Below are 25143 nucleotides of genomic sequence, written 5' to 3'. Positions count from 1 at the left end.
TTTCTGTATGAGTGATGGGATGAAAGAACTGACCCTTACCTTCTACTGACATCCAGGGCTGATAACCTTTAGCAGGCTTATACAGGAGCTTGGTTGACACAATCGGTCCATCACCAGTATGGGAGTCAGCATTGATATTGATGGTGAGAAAATTATGTCCACTGTCTATCATCCTCGGAGCATACTGAGGCACAGGAGGAACTGAGCAAGAATGTGACTATTAGACCAGATCTTTTATTTGTCTGTATTAATAAAACTGTGGCATCTACCTGTATTCCTATGAATCCAGGTATTGCCAGACTGTATCAGAGCAATGGTCCATCTACTCCAGTACCCTGTCTCTGACAGCTGCTTCAGCAACATTTCTCTATGGTAGGGAAAGTTTCTTCCTAACTCCCGTTAGTTAGAGGTGGGATTATATCCTAAAGCATAAGGGTTTAGATCCCTCTCCAAACACTTGGATTTTTTTTTCAATCTTTACCATCCCATTCATTTGCCAATTCACAAAAATTACAATGCAGGAGGCAGCTGTTTAAGGTAGAAATGCTTTAATATTTTGAATGCAGATGTTTATTTAAACATTTCCCTGTAGCGTTGTCAATAAAAAACATTTCAATCTTGTGCCAGTCTACGAGAACCAGAAAGTGAAACTGATTGGAAACATTGTCCAGGCTGAATGAAATGTCAAGAAAGTAAACAAATGTTATCCACAATGAAAATACATCAGATTTTTAAAATTCCTTCATCTTTAATAATCCCACGTAGGACTATCAAGAGGAAGGAAGACTGTTAAAATATGGGGTTTGATCTAGATAGTGTCCCCTTATGGTCAATATGCTCCCTACTGTAAGGGTCCTATTTCTATCACTCTTACTCACTTTGACAAGCACTCACTTACTCACATACCCTAATTTTTAGAGCTGCTGAGCGAGACACAGAGGCCTATTGGTGGTTTACTTCTCTGTGTCAGTAACTCTTGTCAAGCCTGACACTGTTGTCATGATATAGAACCAAAAGGTAGCATGTAACATATCACTGGAAAACTGATAACTCACTGATCATTAATATTCTTGAATGAGGTATGGATGGGTGTGTACAAAGAGTTATGGATACGTGCTAGAATTATGTTCTTAAAATGTGTTTGGCACGCAATGCATAATCTCAGTCTGCCTTAGACATAGGACTGTATTTGCTTGTCTGACCAGCCTGGTCATTAGGCAGAGACAATTAAACGTATATTTATATAAAAGGTAGACAAAGCCATGAATGTAGTGTGTGGGAGTTGGGAGGGAGGGGAAGATAGCCTCTTAACTATGAGTATGTCTATACTACCCACCATATCGGTGGGCAGCGATCGATCCAGCGGGGGTCGATTTATCGCGTCTAGTCTAGTCTAGACGCGATAAATCGACCCCCGAGCGCTCACCCATGACTGTACTCCACCAGGGTGAGAGGCGCAGGCGGAGTTGACGGGGGAGCGGCAGCAGTCAACTCACCACAGTAAGTACGTCGACTTCAGCTACGTTATTCACGTAGCTGAAGTTGCGTAACTTAGATCGATCCCCTCCCCTAGTGTAGACCAGGCCTATAAAGACAGGGGATCTGAACCTCACGATAAGCAATTGAATCAACTGATAGTATACAATACTACTGCATTACAAAAATGTATCGAGTAAGGTCTTTTATGAAAAAATGACACTTTGGTGATTAATATCATTGAGAAATATGTGCATTAACACTATGTGAGGTATTATGGATACTCACTGATATTATGCTTTGAAGTCTGTGACCAACATAGGGAGAAACCAGGTTTTCTCACAGACAGCAGGGAGGTAGCTATCTACTGTCTCCAAGGTAAATTAAGCATTATCGAAACAATGTAAGTCTGGTTTACATGCAGATCAGCACAGAGATGGAAAATCAACAGGAAGCCTTCCTGCATCTTGTAACTGGGTAAATGGGAAAACAGCATGGTGTCTACATCCCAGCAGGAGAGAAGCTTGGGCTGGGCTTACTTTTCAAAGACTGCATTTGAAAAATTTACTGGACTATACAAAGATAGGGGAGAGAGCTGCATAAAATTCAAGGGGCCAGAGCCCTTCAAATCACAGGACATTGGATCCTTCAACCAAGGGGGCTAAAGTCTCTGGGAACTATATATAGGTGAGAAACCTGCTTAGACAAAGACTGTAACTTGCTGAAATTAAGTTTTAGTCTCAGAAGAGTATTTTTACTTTTGTTTGCTTGTAACCCTTTCTACCTTTACTCCATTATACTTGGTATCACTTAGACCAGGGGTCGGCAACCTTTCAGAAGTGGTGTGCCGAGTCTTCATATATTCACTCTAATTTAAGGTTTTGCATGCCAGTCATACGTTTTAACGTTTTTTAGACGGTCTCTCTCTATAAGTCTATATATTATATAACTAAACTATTGTCGTATGTAAAGTAAACAAGGTTTTCAAAAGGTTTAAGAAGCTTCATTTAAAATTAAATTAAATTAAAATGCTGATCTTACGCCGCCGGCCCACTCAGCCCGTTGCCAGCCTGGGGTTCTGTTCACCTAGGCTGGCAGCAGGCTGAGCGGGGCCTGCAGCTAGGACCCTGCCTGACAAGGGGCCGGTAGCCAGAACCCCAGACTGTCAGCGGGCTGAGCTGGGCCGGTGGCCGGGACCCCAGACTGGCAGTGGGCTGAGCGGCTCAGCCCGCTGCCACTCAGCCCGCTGCTGGTCTGGGGTTCCGTCTGCCGGCTCCTGCCAGCCAGGGTCCCGGCTGCCGGCCCCTCTCAGCCCACTGCCGGTCTGAAGTCCCGGCCCTGTACACATAGAGTAGGTATCTACCTTCTCCCTGGTCCTAGCCATTCTCTTCCTCTCTCTCTGCACTGAGATGAAGATGGGAGTGTGCTGAGAACAGGGCTGGGGGGTGAAGGAGCAGGCTGGGGGTTGGGGTGCAGGGTCTGTCCAGGAGCTAGAATGAGGGAGGGGGCTCAGGGTTGGGGCAGGAGGTTTTGGTGTGGAGTGCTTACCTGGGCAGCTCCCGTTTGGTATGAGGGGTGCAGGTGGGAATGGGGGGGCGGGGTGCAGGAGCTCCCGTTTGGAGCTCAGGGTGGGAGTGGGGATGTGGGGGGTGCAAGAGTCAGGGCATAGGGTGTGGGGGGCCTGGGTATTTGTGGGGGGTGCAGGAGCCAGGGCTGGGGTTGTGGGGAGGGGTGCAGGGGTCAGGGCACAGGGCTGGGGTGTGTGGGGGGGTGCAGGGGTCAGGGCAGAGGGCTGGGGGTGTGGGCTGGGGTTATGGGGGTGCTCCCAGCTCCCTGCCCTGAGCGGCTCACGGTAGGAGGCTGGAGAGGATATGCCCTGATTCGACCCCCTTCCCCAAGGTCCCCGAAGCAGAGAGAGGCGCTGCGGCTCTGCTTTTACTTCTCCCCCGCTTTTACCTCTCCCGCTCCATAGCAAGGGCTGTCAGCTGATCAGCCGTAGGGCGGGAGAGAAGGAGGGACAGGAACCCAACACGCTTGGGGAAGAGGCGGGGGGAATGGGAAGCTTGCCTGCCCTGCAAGGAGAGAGCGGAGGGCACAGGGTGGAAAAGAGCAGGCCGGGCCGGGCAGGATTTTTAGTGGCACGCTGCGGTCTGCCTGGGTCCAGCAAACAGCAGCGTGCCATTAAAAATTGGCTCGTGTGCCATGTTTGGCACGCGTGCCATACGTTGCTGACCCCTGACTTAGACCTTTGACATTTTGCTTAATAAACTTATTTTTCTTTTACTATACAACAATTCTGTGCAGTGATTTAAGTAAGAGTGTTGGTCAAACCCAAGTTAAATTAGTGAACTGGAGTGCATTGTCTCTTTAAAGGAGCAACGAACTAATAACTTCTTGAGCCTTCCAGGATAGGATACTGCTGGGAGACGTGTCTGGGGAACTCAGAAGTTGGGGTCACTGTTTGTTACCTGCAGAGCAAGGTTTGGACTGGCAGAGTCCTGAGGAGTTTGCTGGCAATGCAGACAAACTGGTGTTGCAGGGAGTTGTGACAGACCTTAGCAGTAGCAAAACTCACTTGCTGAGGCAGAGAGGGGTAACGCAGTAACTCACAATTCTGGGAACCTCAGCAGATTGTCACAGTGGCAGACAGTTTGGGGGAAATTTGGGACTGAGAGGGTATTGGGGGTTGCTCTGCAAAAAGTAACTGGGTTGTGGAGGCCAGGGTGTGACCCGCCTGCTGGCTGTTGGTGTTCGGGCTGTGAGCCATAGCAGCATAGCACCGATAGCATCCAAAGTTGCAGGGCAGGAGGTGACATAACCTCTTACTGGTCTGGCTTGAACCCCAAAGCACCACTCTGAGCGCCTGTATCTCTGAAGTCTATGGGTTTTCTAGGTGCATGACAATTGGGCTTCTTTTATTAAGATGAGTTAATATGCATGGCAGTACCTAATTTACACTCTATGTTTGAAGATACTTGTCCTAGTCCATAAAGAAGATTTTCCATACTACATTTAATATCAGCAAAGCAGCAAGCTCTGGGCCTGATTCACAGCTCTTTCCAGTCAATGGAAGGACTCCCATTGAGTTTAATAATGTAGGCTTTGGTTCAGGCTCTTTAAGCATAGCTGGAGTATGAATGATGGAGCAGGATAATATACATGGAAGGGTTAAGTGTTTGTATAAAAAACCATAAACATGACATAAAGGAATGGGCTCATGACTCAACTCAATGCATTATCAGATCTCTGAACAGAAACTGCTAGAAGATAGATCGCATCTCAAGGATGCTATGGACATTTAACGGTGTAAGCTTCCCCGTGTTAAAAGAGGGACACAAGAACATCTGAAAGCACATGATTCAGAGAACCTTACCTTTAACTGTAACCCGGAAAGGCTCTTCTGCCATCCCTGCTACTGTCTGAACACTGCAAACCCATGTTCCTGAGTCAGGGGGCTGGATTCTATTGATATGAAACTTTGCTTCTGAGCGATTGCTAACAAATGAGACGGGCTGAAATGACAAATCATAAGAAGGTTCTGACAAACCTGAACAAAGAAAAACCTCCTCCAAGTCACTCCTCCTCCTAATTTAGGGTCTCATCCAAAATCCATTAATGCCAATGGTAAGTCTCCTATTAATCTCAATGGGCTTTGGATCAGGCCCTTAGTATATTGCACATAGTCATTACATGTAGTATATTACACCTCAGTCAGGAGTTTTCTAGTACAGACAAAATGGCCCTGGTAACTTCTGATTTTGATCTCACTGTTGCTCTGTTATTTCCTGATTACTGCATGTTTCACTCTGCAACCTTCACTTTCCTTTAATGTAGCTTTTAACATGGAACAATAATAAATATAACTTCCATTTATAATCCCTGTCCTCCCAAAAAATCCCAAAGTACTTCAGAGAAAGTCTCGCTTCTATTGGCCTCAGTGACAAAACTTCCATTGATTTCCTGCTCTGCATGTATGAGCCCTCTTCACCCATCTGTAAAACGTAGCTAACTCTGAAGGAAATTTAACAGCCATTGCACACCAGTGGTTTTTACTCAGTTTTGCTGCTACAACTGGTTGAATTAGCAACTACCAGTAAATCATCCAAAGAACTCAGCCCTTCTTCTGTTTTGAGTTTTACAAGAGCATTAACTATTCAGTCTTTGCTGAATAGTTTGGGTGGTGAATTCTGAGTCTATATGTGTTGTTCGTGAACAGTTAATTTCAGTCATTTGCTATTTATTATTCACTGTGTTTGGCTAGTCATCCAAGTCACATGGTATTTTTCTACTACCTCAAACTATTTAAATAGGGGGAAAAAACAAATGAAGAATGACAAACAGAGAATAACAAATAGCAAACAGCAAACACTCTTTTTCACAGACAAATATCATGGTTTGTATGCAAAGTAGGGGAATTTGTATGAAGGACAGACATTCCCCCAAAACATAGTGCAAACAGAAGCCTGTTCACACCAATTATCATGAACAGTGAATAAAAAGCAGCACAAACATGGATGAACTTAGCAACCAATGGGAATTTGAACAAATGCTCACCCGCTTTTTCACCATTATACAGCAAGTTCTGGACCTGATTCAGGAAAGCATTGAGGCACATGCTTAAGTCTGTCCCTGGAGAGATGACCATGTGCTGAGTGATTTTGTGGAATAAGGATAGTTCCCTGAATTGGTGCCTCTATGAGTCTAAGCAAGTTCATAGAAGCTGGTTGAAAATTTGGCCCTGAAGATCTTGTGCCATTTTCATACCACCAAGGAAGGGTACTTGGTCAAAATGTCTTCAGTGTGCAATAACTAACAAATAAACATAACAATAATAATAAAAATAAGAAACAGAGTAGAAACCAACTGTCTTCTTACCTTGAAGACAGTTCCATCTTGTTTCAACAGTTTAAATTCTTCAATAACAGGAAGTGGCTTGCCAGTGGCTATACAAATAGGCTTAAACTCTGTGCCAGAATTGAGTTCCACATGGTCTGGCAAGTGCTTTATCTGAGGTGATACGTCAGCTGAACCTGTGTAAGGAATCCAATATTCACAACATGACATCTGCTGATTGCTTTTCTCCCTCAGAAATAAAACAGAGCAGGTCAAGAGGTTAAAAAAAGCAGCTACAATTCAAATGCCGTGCATATGTTGAACAAATTGTAGACCTTAGGTATAGTGGGCCTGATTCTCCTCTTATTTACACAGGAACAAATCAAAAATAATTCCACCAAAGTGTTACACCAATGTAAAACTAAATCAGACAAGATTCAGATCCAAAACATACCAAGCACAAACAATATAGCTTTTGCAAAATCATACATTGCATTCTGAGTTAATGTGAAATACCCCTGCAGCTCATCATTGCCCAGACCCATAACAAGACAGCAGTGAAATCTGGGTAGGGTAGAAGTGCTACAATCTGATCATGATCTCAACTGCTCCACACTTCTTGAGCTTGAAAGACCTTGTGAGCCAGGAACAATATATGCATAGGGTATTTTATAAAATAACATGTGCCGTCTCCTTCCCGTCTCCTATCTCCTGAGAATTTGAAGGCTACTGTGGGATTGCAATAGTGTGACCAGACAGGAAGTGTGAAAAATCAGGACACATCTTTTTGGGGGTACGATGGGGGGTATAGTTGCATATATCAGACAAAGCCTCTAATATCGAGATGGTCCTGATAATATTGGAACGTCTGGGCAACCTAGACTAAAACATAGATCCCAACCTTTTGGGACTACTCAATCAGTTTACCAGGTAAAAGCCAAATTCCATGCTGATTTACACCCTGGACAACTCCACTTAATTCAGTGGGGTTGCACAGAGTGTGAATCAGCACAGAGCTTAGCCTCCTTATTCACCTGTGTCAGCCAGTGCCTACTGTCTACCATTCAGCTGTGCAAGTCCTAACTCCCCGTGGAGCTAGATCCCAGTCTGATGATAAACTTGGGGTTTAGAGAACACCAAGAGACACCTGGTGCAAGAACACGCCCAGTGGAATGGGACAAAGGAAGTGCCAGTACCCCACGACCCAGCCCTGAGAGTCATCAGTAAGGGCTAGATGCGCAACCCTTACTCATGTCAGTAAGTACTTACACAAGTATTCCCCTCTAATGTAGGGAGAGGTATCATAGACTAGTACTCATAAAGCTGAGGCACCAGACATGGTGTGCCCAACAGAGGCTGGCAGCCATTGCACTAGAGCAAAGGTTTGGAAACCGGTCCTGTGCCCTCCAGAACAAAACGGGGCAACTGCCATGGGCTATCGCCCATAGGTGGAAATGTTACGCCAGCATGAAGATTTGTTTCAATCACACTGGAAGAGGCCATTTACTACAGTGTTACCTTGCTTTACCTTCTTTTTCACATTGTAGACCACGCCAGCCAAACTGACAGAGGCAGCCCTTAAATCTGTCGCATTTCCCCCGATTGTTGCAATTACATTTGAGTTTACAGTCCGGACCATAAAAACCAGATTGGCACTCTGCAAGCACAGGTATTTAGGGTGAGTGTTAGTAACATGGAATGAATAAAAGCAACTTGCTTTGCATGCTACAAATATTCCTCCCTTACTTCAGACTCTTACGCACTGGACTCTGAGGCTGAATTTATTCCATCCAGTTCAGTGGTGGGTGCGGCCCATCAGGGTAATCTGCTGGTGGGCCACCGGACCGTTTGTTTACATTTGCATGGCTGCCCGCAACTCCCAGTGGCCGCGGTTCGCTGTTCCCGGCTAACGGGAGCTGCAGTAAGCATTGTCCGGCATCCAAACAGTCTGGTGGCCCACCAGCGGATTACCCTCATGGGCCGTGTGCAGCCCGCAGGCCACAGGTTGCCTACCACTGATCCAATTGGACTGAGTTTGTGAAGGCTTGTGTGCTTAAAGCATCAACACAGGGTCACGAGGATCATGACAACAACAAAAAAAGAGCAAATCTGCTTCTGTACTTGTCATCCTGCGAAGTTGCAAGCATCTTCAACTCCTAGCTAAGCCATTATTATTTGAGTTGTGCTACTACCCAAAGGTTCTATCAGGATTATGGCACCATTGTGCTAGATGCTGCACAGACAGATAGGAAAACTTGGTCCCTGGCGTAAAGAGATTACAGTCTAATATATAGTCAATGGAAGCTGAAGATGCTTGACAGTTTGCAGGAATGGGTACTGACATAACCCACATTTATCCCTAGAAATATGACAGGACAATTTCTCAAGGCAGGGGTGCTGGAACAATTTCTACGGGGCGGGCTGTGGGGGAATGCTGAGACCCATTTAACCAAACTATAAACCCTGTACATAATGGAAACCACTTCAAGCCAGGAGGTCCGATAGCACCCCTAGTTCCAGCACCTATGTACTCAAGGTTATAGAATATTTTAAATTTCAGTGACAAAATCAGTTAAAGTATGGGATACTGGCAATATTTTGCACTTATACAGAACCTTCCATCTGCAAACCTCATATGTTCCTCTTGGGTAGATCTGATTATTATCTCTATTTCACAGATTGGGAAATTGATGGTATGTGGGCTGGGCATTAACAGCCCGGCTCTGTCCCACTGCCATTCCTTTTCTTTTTGTGTTTTCCACACACTAAGCAGCAGCAAACTCTTTCAATGCATCGTGTCTGTGACTGTACCTTCATCACATTCCAGGCCCTTCCATCCTGTAGCACAAGAGCAGCCATAAGGATCTGGTAGACAGAACATATAATATTTGCAGCCTGAGTTCTCTTTACAGCTCTCTTTACAGGTTCTGCCAAATGTATTGTCTCCACAAGCTATAGAAGGGGGTGGGGGGGAAAAAGGCCAACAGCGTCAAAGCCATGAAAGTGCTAGTTCTTCCAGTGATACATCATTAGGCAACATTAAAGAAATAGAAAAAATGGAAAATAAATATTTTTACCCCCAAATATTGGGTCCATTAAAATCCATAACTATGTGAATCATCAGGCAAGATTCCAGGCATACCCTACGCTGCTGCTGCAGTGAAGAAAACTTTAAGCAATGAAAACAACCTTGAATTTTCTTTAAGGTGAGGAAATATAAGAACATGCAGTGCTTTGGATATTCAGGATCAGATCTTCACCTGGTGCAAATCACTGTAACCTCTTTGAATTTGATGGAGCTATGCTGGTTTATACGAGCTGAGGACCTGACCTAGAACTTTCCTTAGAACTTGATTATGGCTGAAATCTTGGACGTTTCCAACCTAGTGTGAAATCTTGGGCTCAATGAAGTCAATGGTAGTTTTGTCAGAATGAGGGCCAGGATTTAACCTCAGGTTTCCAAGGAGAGGTAAGTTTTCTTTCTTTGAGGATGTTGTTCACAGCAAAGGGTCAAGAAAAACCTCCAAATCTGCCATTGTAATTCAGAATAAAACAAAATGCTGAATGCCACACATCACATGTGTGACACATAAGCTTGAGAGTAAACAGCCATGTTATATCCTTGAGTGACATAAATGGAAGTTATAGTTAAACAAGCAAGTACAGTATTGAATGGACAATGGTCTCTTCCAACACTGTTCTAGCAGGGATAACATAATAAATCAGGAGAGTATTTATATATATAGTGGCAAATGGCCGACGCTATTGCGGTGGGTCCCACGCTTTTCCATGGTGTGATGGGGTCAGGGCGCTGCACCTTCCTCCTATTCTTGGGTGTTGATGGCTCCACTAGTGCCCTGGTGGGGGAGAGAAGGTGAGCAGGGAAGGGACCTGGGTCCGCCTCCTACTCCGGGTCCCAGCCCCTTCAGCTTCACGGGCTTCTTACCCTCTTTCCCCTTGGGCAGGGTTTCTCTCAGTCCTTTGTGCCAGGGGAGTCCCTCTGCTTGGGCAGGGTTTCCCTTCCCTTGGTACTCTGATCCTCTGGTCAATAACAGTACTCCTCCAAACTACAGTCCACTCTCCTTCCTTCCTCCTCTCTGACTGAAGCAGGGGGCGTTTATTAGGTCTCTGGCTGGGCCTTAATTGGCTCCAGGTACTCTAATTAATCTGTAGTAACCTCTCCTCAGTCCACAGGGAGGGGCTTATATGCCTCCCATCTATCACTTTCCTACTGCCCCCTAGCCCTGCTGTACCACCATACAGTATATATGTAGACACACACGTGTGTATATATATATATATATATATATATACACACACACACATATACACTACTCACCTGCTTGAATTTAAACATATGTGTAAACACACAGACACACACATGTGTATATATATATATATATTAGGGCTCTCAAGAAATTAAAAAAATTAATTGGTTTCAGAGTAACAGCCGTGTTAGTCTGTATTCGCAAAAAGAAAAGGAGTACTTGTGGCAACTTAGAGACTAACCAATTTATTTGAGCATAAGCTTTCGTGAGCTACAGCTCACTTCAAGTACTCCTTTTCTTTTCTTAAAAAATTAATTGTGATTCATCATTAAACAATAATAGAATACCATTTATTTCAATACGTTTGGATGTTTTCTACATTTTCAAATATATTGATTTCAATTACAACACAGAATACAAAGTGTTCAGTGCTCACTTTATATTTATTTTTGATTACAAGTATTTGCACTGTAAAAAACATTTTTCAATTCACGTAATACAAGTACTTTAGTGCAATCTCTTTATCATGACAGTTGAACTTACAAATGTAGAATTATGTACAAAAAAACTGCATTCAAAACCAAAACAGTGTAAAACTTTAGAGCCAACAATTCCAAAGTCTTACTTCTTGTTCAGTCAAGTTTGTTTACATTTGCAGGAGATAATGATGCCCGCTTCTTGTTTACAGTGTCACCTGAAAATGAGAACAGGCATTCTCATGGCACTGTTGTAGCCGATGTTGCAAGATATTTATGTGCCAGATGCGCAAAAGATTCATATGTCCCTTCATGCTTCACTCACCATTCCAGGGGACATGCGGTGGTTTGGGTTCTGTAATTTCCACATTGGAGTATGCATCCAATGAAGTGAGCTGTAGCTCACGAAAGCTTATGCTCAAATAAATTGGTTAGTCTCTAAGGTGCCACAAGTACTCCTTTTCTTTTTGCGAATACAGACTAACACGGCTGCCACATTGGAGTGTTGCTCTTTTAAGACTTCTGAAAGCATAGGCCACACTTCATCCCTCTTAGATTTTGGAAGGCACTTTGGGTTCTTAAACCTTGGGTCAAGTGTTGTAGCTATCTTTAGAAATCTCACATTGGTACCTTCTTTGCGTTTTGTGAAATCTGCAGTGAAAGTGTTCTTAAAATGAACAGCATGTGCTGGGTCATCATCCAAAACTGTTATAACATGAAATATACGGCAGAATGTAGGTAAAACAGAGCAGGGGACATACACTTCTCCCCCAAGGAGTTCAGTCACAAATTTAATTAACACATTATTTTTTAACACCTCTGGAATGGTGGCTGAAGCATGAAGGGGCATATTAATGTTTAGCATATCTGGCATGTAAATACCTTGCAATGCCAGCTACAAAAGTGCCATGCAAAAGTCTGTTCTCATTTTCTGGTGATGTAAATAAGAAGAGGGCTGCATTATCTCCTGTAAATGTAAACAAACTTGTTTGTCTTAGCAATTGGCTGAACAAAAAGTAGGACTGAGTGGACTTGTAGGCTCTGAAATTTTACACTGTTTTGTTTTTGAGTGCAGTTATGTAATAAAAAAAAATCTACATTTGCAAGTAAGTTGCACTTCCATGACAAAGAGATTGCACTACAGTACTTGGTAAATGAGGTAAATTGAAAAATACTATTTATTTTATCATTTTTACAGTGCAAATATTTATAATCAAAAATAATATACACTTTGATTTAAATTATAACACAGAATACAATATATATGAAAATGTAGAAAAACATCCAAAATATTTGATAAATTTCAATTGGTATTCTATTGTTTAACAGTGCGATTAAAACTGCGATGAATCATGATTAATTTTTTTAAGTTAATCGCATGAGTTAACTGCAATTAATCGACAGCCCTTATATATATACATATATATATATATATATACATATATATATACACACATACTTATACACTTAATTTCAAGCAGGTGAGTAGGGCCATTGGCCTCAGTGGGACTTACCTGTTTAAAGTTAGCTACGTGTGCAAGTGTTTGCAAGATCAGGACCTTAATGGGATTTTACTTTCCTGAAATTACAGGAGTGAATGTATCTGTTCTATAGTAGCACAGCTCAGATGTCAGATCTCACTGTAGTTCAGTTCTGATGTCTGCAGCACCACACTACAATTAGAATATTAAGGCCTGAGCATTCTGTCATGCATCCCACATGTTAGAGTAGGTCGCAGCAGGCACAGTCAACCGTGGACCCTCCTCTCCTGTGACAAGCAGGCCCTTAAAGCCGCAGCGGTTGGGGCTGGGGTTCCGCTGTAACTCTTGGTAACATTGCTGTGTAGAAACAAATGATACATCTGAAGAGAGAATGCGTACTTACCCTTCTCACACATTTTCCCCATAAAGCCTGGAGGGCAAATGCATTCTCCAGTATCTTCATGACAGATGCCATTGTTCATGCACACAGGGCAGACTGAGCTGCAGCTCGGGCCCCACTTCTGAGCTGCACAGCCTTTTATGCAAAAAGTATAACAGTAAATTGTTTTCTTTCTCACACACTCACAAACTATACAAATCACGACAATCTGCCTGATCAAAGCGGTAATACTGGCTTTGTATATAGTGCCTCTGATTCATAGGGACCCTAAAGGGCTTTAAAAACCTTACAAACTACACACAGTATATTAAGCATCACTTTGTTCACTACAGAAATACAGTCACCTCCCAAGTGGAACAGGGCAGCTGTTTATCAACGCACTGCAACTCTACACAATGCCTTTAAGAAAGGAAGCAAAGTAGAATTTCTCTATTTGAAACAGCAGGGAGGATTTAATGCAGGAAGAGTTGCACTGTCTGGGCAAGGATGTTACGTTGAACACTTCTGCTCCGAAAAATGTCAAGGACTTTGACTACAAATACTCAGGAGCTCAGAGTTACATCTGATCTGAAAGATGTGGTACTTATAATATGCCAGCAGGTTTAAGCTCAACATTTCTGGCTTTGTGTCTATGGTTGGCAATCTGACAAAATTTCTGTCACAGTATTCTTCTTTCAAGGAGACAAAAACATATTAGCGCTAATTCATCCACTATCTTTGCTGGAGTTATACCAGCGATCAATATGGCTCACTGTTATCTTTATAAACTGTTTAAAAATAATCAATAGAAGTGTAAACACAAACTCCTGTCTTGATCATTGTTTACCATTTCCTAGGCTGATAAGCTACTAAAGGCCTGTTCCTGAACTCTGGAAACTAATAGAAATTTTGTCATTGTCTTCAAGAGGAGCAAAGACCAGGCCCTAAACTCCATTACAAGCACAAACATCAGAGTGTGTATGCTAGACCTGTTCCTGCAAGATGCTGGAGGAACTACAGGGAGCTCCCAGGGCTCAGCAGGGTTCAGTATGTGACCGCAAAAAGAAAAGGAGTACTTGTGGCACCTTAGAGACTAACCAATTTATTTGAGCATAAGCTTTCGTGAGCTACAGCTCACTTCATCGGATGCATACTGTGGAAAGTGTAGAAGATCTTATTATATACACACAAAGCATGAAAAAATACCTCCTCCCACCCCACTCTCCTGCTGGTAAAAGCTTATCTAAAGTGATCACTCTCCTTACAATGTGTACGATAATCAAGTTGGGCCATTTCCAGCACAAATCCAGGTTTTCTCAATTCCACCATGATTTCAACAATTTCCATCGCACCATCAACCTCAGCCTGGTCCAGTCCACACAAGAGATCCACTTCCTGGACATTACAGTGTTAATAAATGATGGTCACATAAACACCACCCTATACCGGAAACCTACTGACCGCTATTCCTACCTACATGCCTCCAGCTTTCACCCTGACCACACCACACGATCCATTGTCTACAGCCAAGCTCTGCGATACAACCGCATTTGCTCCAACCCCTCAGACAGAGACAAACACCTACAAGATCTCTATCAAGCATTCTTACAACTACAATACCCACCTGCGGAAGTGAAGAAACAGATTGATAGAGCCAGAAGAGTTCCCAGAAGTCACCTACTACAGGACAGGCCTAACAAAGAAAATAACAGAACGCCACTAGCCATCACCTTCAGCCCCCAACTAAAACCCCTCCAACGCATTATGAAGGATCTACAACCTATCCTGAAGGATGACCCAACACTCTCACAAATCTTGGGAGACAGGCCAGTCCTTGCCTACAGACAGCCCCGCAACCTGAAGCAAATACTCACCAGCAACCACATACCACACAAGAGAACCACTAACCCAGGAACCTATCCTGGCAACAAAGCCCGTTGCCAACTGTGCCCACATATCTATTCAGGGGACCCTATCACAGGGCCTAATCACATCAGCCACACTATCAGAGGCTCGTTCACCTGCACATCCACCAATGTGATATATGCCATCATGTGCCAGCAATGCCCCTCTGCCATGTACATTGGTCAAACTGGACAGTCTCTACGTAAAAGAATAAATGGACACAAATCAGATGTCAAGAATTATAACATTCATAAACCAGTCGGAGAACATTTCAATCTCTCTGGTCATGCGATTACAGACATGAAAGTTGCGATATTACAACAAAAAAACTTCAAATCCAGACTCCAGCGAGAAACTGTTGAATTAGAATTCATTTGCAAATTGGATACAATTAACTTAGGCTTGAATAGAGACTGGGAGTGGCTAAGTCATTATGCAAGGTAACCTATTTCCCCTTGTTTTTTCCTACTCCCCCCCCCCAGACGTTCTTGTTAAACCCTGGATTTGTGCTGGAAATGACCCACCTTGATTATCATACACATTGTAAGGAGGGTGGTCACTTTAGATAAGCTATTACCTGCAGGAGAGTGAGGTGGGAGGAGGTATTTTTTCATGCTTTGTGTGTATAAAAAGATCTTCTACACTTTCCACAGTATGCATCCGATGAAGTGAGCTGTAGCTCACGAAAGCTTATGCTCAAATAAATTGGTTAGTCTCTAAGGTGCCACAAGTACTCCTTTTCTTTTTGCGAATACAGACTAACACGGCTGTTACTCTGATGTGGCGGTTTAATACAAGACAGGACACGGCTTTAGGCAAGCAAGCAGGCTGGTCTGCTGATGGGATTGCCCCTGTTAGCTTTTTTACCTTTTTTATTTATTTATTTTTTTGCGCATTATATACCCCAACCGACCGCAAAAGGCATTAACAAAGGAAATAATAGGACTTTGATTAATATTTTTATTTATTAGCCTTTATTTACTACAATTTTTATTTTCAGGCCTTGAGCTTTGGCTGAGGAAGCTTCCCACGGCTGATGTTTTTATTTTGACTTTCCAGATGGTCCATGTTTTCATGGTCCATGTCCTTGGACAGAACAGAGCAATGTGTGCATTGCTCCTACACAACAGTCAGGGTGTGCCCTGACTGTTTTCAGGTGCATGAACGCTACATGAACCCTTCACTCTGAAACCTGTCAGTATGGACCCTCTCTCAGTAACTATGCTTCCTATGATCTTCACAGATTCTTCTAATGCAAAGCCATGATTGTGAAAGTGATGATGGAAAATTCTTGAGGCAGCTCCAATAACAGAGAAACATGACTAGAGAAATCCAGACTTGGGCTGGAATTTTCAGATTTAAGCTTGCATTTAATGCGTCAATGTGGCATTTGGCTGTCAAAGGAGTCCCCAAGTCCTCTAGACATCTAAACAGAATTTTCACTGGCTGGCACCCACTAGGAAATCCTATGGTAAAACCTCAAAGACCAAACTCTAGGTCAGAGTCATGTTGATTGAGCTGCCCAAGACGGCATTTTTGAAAGCTGGGCTCCCACCTTTACAAAAGCAGCATCAGCATGCACACAGTAAGCAGATACGGCCAAAATCCCTGCTTCGAGTCAAATGGTCTCAGTTTTCTGAGAATTTGGCCCCTATTTTGCTTTTACAAAGGTTGGATCTCCATTTTATTGTAACACCACTTCAAAACACAAAAACAAAGAATGATCAACACAAAAAAGAGGGAAACTTACGTCTTACTATCAGCCTTGTATAAGCAGAGGTGAAGGTGCTTCCTCCTATGTATCTGGCAGAGTAGACCCCTGCATCCTGTAGCTCAGCCTGAGAGCGGGTCACTTCTAGCACATTTGGCACTTCATGCCTGGGCACAGAGTGAATGAAAGTACCTGAGAGAAGGACATAACAAACATCATAATAGAGCAGAACATCCATTCATCCCTTCACAAGAGGAGCTCAGGTCAGCCAGTGACTGAAGGCATCTCAGATGAAAGCAAGCTGTCTACCACGCAAAACAAATCTGTTGACCATGACACGGTTGGGGCACAAAACCTTTTCTTTGCCTCTCCTCCAGCCACCACTGCACAGGAGTTGAACAACACAGTAATTAATGTCTGCAGGGATAGTCGCTCATTGTGCTATCAGTGAACTGCAGAATTCTGCTTGTTTTAGAGGATCAGTTCACCTTGTGCTTTAGCTAGTCAGATGTCAGCTTTTTCGTAGGGCGTGGTACATGTGTAGGTACATTTGCAAATGTTTCCTTTTATGAATAAGGTCACTTTGGATGGCCTCTGCTCTATGGTTTCACACTTTCATACATATACAAGTATTGGCCATTAATTAGGCCCTGATCATGTAATGTGATTCACAAACACAGACCCTTACTCCCTTGTGGAATCCTGTTGGTCTCTCCATTCCTTAAGCTCGGGCAGGGGGTAAGCTATGGAGCAATGGGAACCTAAATCATGTAGCAGAGAGAGATCTCAGTCAGATGCCCAGGTTCTGGAGTGCTCAGGGGGAATTGGGAGGGGGGGAAGGGGAAGAGATCTTGGAAGACAGCAAGTAAATGGAAAAAGAGGAAGTGGGGCAGAAGCACTTAGCGCAGCATAGCACTGAAGATATTGAGGGATGCAAGGCAGAGATACACGGGCAGGGAGTTGTAGGATTAAAAGCAAAGGCACAACAACTGGGGAACGGAGAGCACAAGGGATTGTGGAGGGGAAGCAAATAATTTGATCAACTCTGTTTCTAGGGTTGGCAATCTGGCTCCTTCTCTGAGCACTAAATGCACAAGAAATTATGCTTCCTTCAATTGCACAGCAAGAGCATCACCAGTAATTACTTTAATGTAGTGACACAGGTGCTAGGTTATCACAGTGATGGATGAGGAGGAAATAGAGAGGGAGAGTCGTTACCGTTTTTGTAGATCACTGCATCTTCTTCCTTTGGAATCTTTCTGATGAAGGAAATGTTCACATGCTCTCCCTTGTTCACTGTAATAGTTAAGGCCACTGGGAGGAAGGAAGCTGAAATAAAAATGGTCAAAACATGGGCTCAATGACTATAAATATGATCAATGACTGTGATTCCCCTAGGCTGAAAGCTGGAGGATAATCTACAGCATAATCAACACTGGTGATTTATATGTTTAGATTTCTGGCAAGAGTACACTGATTTCCTTTGCCATCAGCAGCCCCTGCTTTGTGTTTTAGCAGTGGCATGCGGGGGAGGTCATATAGGTGCTTGAACAATAAGGGGGTGTAACTAGAAGCAAGGAGAGGAAATTAATAATAACGTTAATACTGGCTGGATAACTGGAAACAATTCCTAACCAAAAGAGCCAACCAGTTGTAGAATAATTTCCCAAGTCTTTTTAGCCCTAGGGACATTTTTTATAAATAGACCGGGTAAAGTACTGGGTAAATTTACTAGGAAAAGATCTTTCACTGGCAAATAAAGTTTCTATGATGTAGTGAAATGCAACAAGTGTCAGGACATCAGTATCATATAGGGCCTACTGGAAGACAGGAATAGCAGTGTAGTGCTCAAAATTAGCTCACCATACTTTCCACAAGTACTGAAAGACACCATTCCTTACCAAGGAAAACAGAATAACTGTATTCTGAGAAGGGTTGGCCAACATTTTTCAACAAAAAATTTTTCTATCTGAATATATCTTTTCTTCAAAATCTACATTTTCCAAGGGAAAATATGCAGTTCAATGTATTTTAAAAAAATTCTTGAACTGGAAAATTCAAAACAAAAAAAATGCACAAAACAGAAACCTACTTTCACACACTTTCCTGCTGTTTTCCAATCTTTTCCCGCTGGAAAACAGTAAATAAGTGTGAAAAGTGAGTTTCATTCATTTTCACACCTTTTTCACCTTTCGTGTCTATTTACCAGTGGAGGAAAGGGAGCAGGGGAGTGAGAAACCTGAAAATCCAGAAAGCAATAATGGAAAAAAAACCCCCAAAATGACATTTTAAGTCAAAATTACACAAAACTTTTAGAGTAACAGCCGTATTAGTCTGTATTCGCAAAAAGAAAAGGAGTACTTGTGGCACCTTAGAGACTAACCAATTTATTTGAGCATAAGCTTTCGTGAGCTACAGCTTACTTCATTGGATGCATACTGTGGAAAGTGTAGAAGATCTTTTATACACACAAAGCATGAAAAAATACCTCCCCCTACCCCACTGTCCTGCTGGTAATAGTTTATCTAAAGTGATCACTCTCCTTACAATGTGTATGATAATCAAGTTGGGCCATTTCCAGCACAAATCCAGGTTTTCTCCCCCCCACAAACCCACTCTCAAAAAAAACTTCAAATCCAGACTCCAGCGAGAAACTGTTGAATTGAAATTCATTTGCAAATTGGATACAATTAACTTAAGCTTGAATAGAGACTGGGAGTGGCTAAGTCATTATGCAAGGTAACCTATTTCCCCTTGTTTTTTCCTACCCTCCCCCCCCCGACGTTCTCATTAAACCCTGGATTTGTGCTGGAAATGGCCCACCTTGATTATCATACACATTGTAAGGAGAGTGATCACTTTAGATAAACTATTACCAGCAGGAGAGTGGGGTGGGAGGAGGTATTTTTTCATGCTTTGTGTGTATAAAAAGATCTTCTACACTTTCCACAGTATGCATCCGATGAAGTGAGCTGTAGCTCACGGAAGCTTATGCTCAAATAAATTGGTTAGTCTCTAAGGTGCCACAAGTACTCCTTTTCTTTTTACAAAACTTTTAGTTGCAAAATATTTTGATACAAAATTAAATCAAGTTTGATTTAATTTCATTTTGAAAATTCCTGTGGAAAACTTGTTATTTTTTTGAGGGAAAAATTGGAGTTTTCTGACCAGCTCTAAATTTGAGATTCCAGGCCAAACTCTTTCTGAAATACAATATTGGGGGGTGAGGGGGCGGGGGAGCATTATAAAAGCTATCCTACCAAATTAGAAAACTCTGATTTTTCAAACTGAACTTTGGGGATATTCAGATCTCAATCTGGATCTAAACCTTACATTTTAGGCCCATTTTTACTGAGGACAATGAGTTCTGAGGCCTCCTGGCCAAAAGGGCTGAATTTTACCTCCTCCAGAGTCTGCCAAAGCCAATCTGAGTCTCTGCTGGAGGAATCACTCAAGAATGATATAAGCTCTTATGCTCTGGGTCCCATTCTACTGCAGTCCCATTTATGAGGATAGTTTATTTATAGTAAAGGATGTGCGGGCTACAGACTAGTATGAATCATGGGGTAAATTGTTCAGACACTTTTCCATTCAGCTACGCTCACTCCCCTTGCCCCCACCCTTTGTACAAACATTCAAGCAAGCACACTTGGGTTTGTACCAAAGATTGTGGAAAGTTAATTTTGGGCCTGTAGCTGAAATTTGTTTACTGAAGTAATTAAATTAATTTTAGATGGAAGTAGAAGTAGTTTATAAATGCTAGGTCAGAAACAAAAGCCAAAGAACAAAAACAACAACAAAAAATAACATGTGGCTTCTGTCTCTATCTATCTGTCCTAGGTATTTAGTACATAGGCTGGAAAAACTTAGATGGAACCAGTTTCCATCAGAAAATGAAGTTCCATTGAAGTAAAAACGCTTTGAGAAATCATATTGATTTTCCCAAAAATGTGTTCAGGAGAAAACCTACAAAAAAAGTCCTGACAATGTTAAACCATTCCATTTCGACATTTTCAGAATGAGAAGTTTTGATTTTTCATTTTGAAATTACTTGTTTCCATTTTGAAATGACGTATAAAAACACTTTAAATGCTGTATTGTATTATATGCAGTGTCATTGTAGCCATGTCGGTCCCAGGATATTAGAGAGACAATGTGGGTGAGGTAATATCTTTTATTGGACCAATTTCTGTTGATGAGGGAGACAAGCTTTTGAGCCACACAGAGCTCTTCTTCAGGTCTGGGAAACTAACTCAGAGTGTCACTCCTCGTCTCTCCCACCAACAGTAGTTGGTCCAATAAAATAAATTACCTCACCCACCTTGTCTCTGTATTATATATGTATTGTATTGTATATATATTATATACTGTAATATAACATTTTAAAAGGCAACATCAGATGTAATGGTTTGTTGAAATGAAATATTTTGATCAACCTGAAACATACAAACAAAAAACGTGAATTGTCCTTCTTGGAGAATTTCTAAATTTATGGAGTTTGATTCCATCAAAACAAAGAGAAATTTTGAAATCTTTTGTGAAACAAAATGTCCGTTCTCTGCACAGCTCTCATATTTAGGTCCCAATCCTGTAAAAATGTGCCTATATGCTTAATTTTACATATGCAAGTAGTTCTATTCACTTCAGTGAGACTAGTCATGTGAGTAAAGTTAAGCACATGTGTCATAAATATAAAGGGAAGGGTAAACCCCTTTGAAATCCCTCCTGGCCAGGGGAAAGCTCCTCTCACCTGTAAAGGGTTAAGAAGCTAAAGGTAACCTCGCTGGCACCTGACCAAAATGACCAATGAGGAGACAAGATACTTTCAAAAGCTGGGAGGAGGGAGAGAAACAAAGGGTCTGTGTCTGTCTGTATGCTGGGTCTTTGCCGGGGATAGACCAGGAATGGAGTCTTAGAACTTTTAGTAAGTAATCTAGCTAGGTATGTGTTAGATTATGATTTCTTTAAATGGCTGAGAAAAGAATTGTGCTGAATAGAATAACTATTTCTGTCTGTGTATCTTTTTTGTAACTTAAGGTTTTGCCTAGAGGGGTTCTCTATGTTTTTGAATCTAATTACCCTGTAAGATATCTACCATCCTGATTTTACAGGGGAGATTTCTTTATTTCTATTTACTTCTATTTTTATTAAAAGTCTTCTTGTAAGAAACTGAATGCTTTTTCATTGTTCTCAGATCCAAGGGTTTGGGTCTGTGGTCACCTATGCAAATTGGTGAGGCTTTTTATCCAACATTTCCCAGGAAAGGAGGGGTGCAAGTGTTGGGAGGATTGTTCATTGTTCTTAAGATCCAAGGGTCTGGGTCTGTAGTCACCTAGGCAAATTGGTGAGGCTTTTTACCAAACCTTGTCCAGGAAGTGGGGTGCAAGGTTTTGGGAAGTATTTTGGGGGGAAAGACGCGTCCAAACAGCTCTTCCCCAGTAACCAGTATTAGTTTGGTGGTGGTAGCGGCCAATCCAAGGACGACGGGTGGAATATTTTGTACCTTGGGGAAGTTTTGACCTAAGCTGGTAAAGATAAGCTTAGGAGGTTTTTCATGCAGGTCCCCACATCTGTACCCTAGAGTTCAGAGTGGGGGAGGAACCTTGACAACATGCATAAGTGTTTGCAGGTTTGGGGCCTTGCACAGTATTATCTAGGCATTAGCATCTGGACTTGCCAGGCCAATCACACAGCCAAACAGGGAATTCTAAGAACTGAATAATCAAATGACTGCTTCCTACAATCAAGAAAATTGTGAACAACCCCAGATTGTTGCCAACTCAATGGCTTTCACAAGTAACAAACCCATTTCTAAAACTGCAATCTATTTGTAAACAGAAAATCGTGCAAAATTTTAAAAAATAAGTTTCTTGCAACAATGATTCAACCAGCTCGACTAACGTGTTCAATCCTAAGACGACATCCACAGCTGGAGCTGGGGGTGTCATTCCCAGTGCACGCAGACATATTTGCACTAGCTCTCACTGAACTCACGAGCTCAAAAGAGCAATGTAGGCATGGCAGCATTGGAAGCAGCAAGCAGCAGCAAGGGCTCGCCACCCCAAGTCTGGATTGTGGTCAGGGCTGATGGCTCCTGTCGCCGCCCACCGCTACCTATGCTACCATGCCGACACTACAATTTTGGTGCCACCAGCTTACTGAGAGCTAGCACAAGTATGTCTGTGCTGGCTGGGAATTGCACCTTATCTCCAAGTATTGGGGTGTTCGGTTCAGCGGCTTTTTGTTTTAAATGTAGACAGCTAGTATTAATTGTTGTTTTTCATGAGAAATTCGCTTTACAGTACAGCTTTTATTTTTCCTTTCTATTTTCTTTGTGTGAGTTGTTTAGTTTATCCATGGGACCTTTTCTCCACAGCATTGTTGTAATGGAAAGGAACCCACATGCCTTGGTGGGCTCAGTTCCAACGTATTTTTAGCGTGTGATCTGCATTTAATTAATTATTTTACAATACGAGTCCACTCCTTAAAGAGATACAATGGAACTGAGTTGTAGAAGTGCCACAGCCATCTTTGGCTTACATTTCTATAAATCCATAACCATCCCTTCCTCTGTAGAGAGATTCGGTTGTATTACAATTTTTTTCCCCTTCAGTCGCTAGGAATAGATTCTATACTATATATACTATATGCCCTGCAAGTCTACTAGAGTATACAGGATATAGGAGAACTGTCCGTCTACTTTGAGAATGTTATATGTAGACTCATGCAGAAAAATGTTCTTCCTTTACATTTTCACAGTATAAAGGACAAGATTTTCAAAAACGAATAGCTTAAGTTAGGCTCTTACGTCCCAATAAAGCATATAAGCATGCACTTAAGCATGTGAGCAATCCCATTAAAGTCAATGGGACTATTCATATACTTAAAGTTAAGCACATGCTTAAGTGGTGTGATGGATAGGGGCCCAAAGCAATTGGTAGATTTTCAAAATTGCCAACCATTCAAGAGCTCCCATTGTCTTCAATTGGACACACAGTGCACCTTTCAACTCATTTGGTGAGAAGAAACCCTTAGTGTATTCAGAAGCCTTTAAAATTATTCAGACAATAACTGTGGAGAGGAAAAAAGCCTATTTGCCAGCTACAGTAGTTTTTCCAAACCTCGGACCCCTTCCCTGACCCCCCTTTCCTCTCCTTGTGGTCTTTAATAGCTTTGAGAATGTCTACCATATCTCTTTCTCACCCATCCAGAAGCTTACTAGTCAGTGCACATAATAGACTGTCTGATGAGATCCAAACTCAAACCATATCAGCCAAAGCTTTTAGCAAAGATTATCTGAAAAGTAGAAATGCAATAATCAAGACCCCCAAAATGCCCCTTCCAAATCCATGTACAGCTGGCAAGAAGATTATATCTCCTCTGGGTATAACAGATTTAGCCAGGGTAATCCACGTGTTGGGCTCTCAAGTCTTGGTTATTGTAAGTCTCTGTTCCCAGGCAGATAACCCTGGACCTTAAAGAGCTACAGTGGGTTCAGAACCCATCATCTCATCTGCTGAGGAACACAGGAAGTCAAGAGAACATCACCCACAACAACCTGCTATCTACACTGGCTTCCTGTTAGATACAAGGCCAAATTCAAGAATTTGGCCCCCATCTTCAAAGCCTTTTGTAGATTGTTACCTGAGGGTCTGCCTCACCTGCCTGATCATGGAAAAAAACACACCATTGAACAGAACAATGGAATTGGCAACCTCAAGAGTGACATGTGTGTGACTACAAGGGACAGAGCTTTCTGGGTGACAGGCCTGAGAATCAGGAGTGCACTGCCAGAAGAGGCCAGAACAACCACAAACCTTATCACCTTCAGAACAAAATGCAAAATCCACTTCTTCTACCTCGCCTGCTCACACCACATTACAACAAAGAAACTTCAGCCCTGCTCACTGGGGAGAGAGAGCAAGAGAAAGTGTTGTTATACGTTCACTCTACAATTTCCATCATCTTGACAGTATTTGTGCAGAATAGTGGATTTGCAGGCTGAGTGCTGGTGTTTGAACTGTTGATATCATAACATATTGTGCTAAATATTAGTGATGGGTGAACTTCAAAAGGTTTCAATGTTTGCTGAAGTGCAGAAAATTATCTAAAAGTTCCTATGTTTCTTTGGAGCTTATGCCAAGCTCTTTGCTTTGGAACTGAGCCTGGAAGTCTCATGAGATCAAGATACAAATGAGATTTCCAGTATGAATAGGTATGGTCTAGGAATCAGAGCACAGCAATAGCTCCCAGCTTTTAAACTCATCTATCTATCTATCTAATACTGTTGCCCACCACATTGGTATCAAAGCACCTCCCACATAAAAGAGATTGGCAAGAGAGAAATTCTTGGTGGACTGTGTGGAGTCTCTTGGCTTGTCTACGCAGCATGGCAAAATGCACTAGAGGAATCCAGTTTATAAAGCGCTCTAACTGCTCTGTATAGACCCTGCTGGTGCACTCTAAAATGTACCTAGTTCCTGATACCTTTTAGAGTGCGCCGGCAGGGTCTACAAGGGGCAGTTAGAATGTAACAAGTTAGAGTGCAGTTTGCTGTACTGTGTAGACAAGCCCTCTGGTTTTTCCCAGATTACAAAAATTACTTGGGGTAGGG

At 42.3% G+C, this 25143-nt stretch overlaps 1 protein-coding gene across 11 annotated transcripts in view; it reads right to left on the bottom strand.

Moving 5' to 3' along the window:
* TEK (TEK receptor tyrosine kinase) overlaps positions 1-25143 on the bottom strand; it is a 91981-nt gene that overhangs the window by 21192 nt on the left and 45646 nt on the right. For 8 of the 11 annotated variants that reach the window (XR_013635848.1, XM_078852941.1, XM_078852942.1 and 5 more), the window contains 8 exons: positions 17748-17858; positions 16569-16721; positions 12938-13069; positions 9121-9261; positions 7838-7966; positions 6352-6506; positions 4850-4988; positions 40-201 (listed from right to left, as the gene is read on the bottom strand). Coding sequence is in view for 10 of the 11 variants with exons in the window: in XM_078852941.1 (XP_078709067.1) it covers positions 40-201; positions 4850-4988; positions 6352-6506; positions 7838-7966; positions 9121-9261; positions 12938-13069; positions 16569-16721; positions 17748-17858 (1122 nt within the window). In the remaining variant the exon portion in view is untranslated. Of the gene's footprint in view, positions 1-39; positions 202-4849; positions 4989-6351; positions 6507-7827; positions 7967-9120; positions 9262-12937; positions 13070-16568; positions 16722-17747; positions 17859-25143 lie in introns of those variants that run through there. The other 3 variants (XM_078852944.1, XM_073345552.2, XM_073345551.2) reach the window with 3 other exon arrangements.

Source organism: Lepidochelys kempii, chromosome 5 (assembly GCF_965140285.1).
Source record: "Lepidochelys kempii isolate rLepKem1 chromosome 5, rLepKem1.hap1, whole genome shotgun sequence".
Classification (NCBI taxonomy): Eukaryota; Metazoa; Chordata; order Testudines; family Cheloniidae; genus Lepidochelys; species Lepidochelys kempii.
Note: the sequence above shows the minus strand (reverse complement) of the source record. Positions and strands in the feature narration are given on the sequence as shown.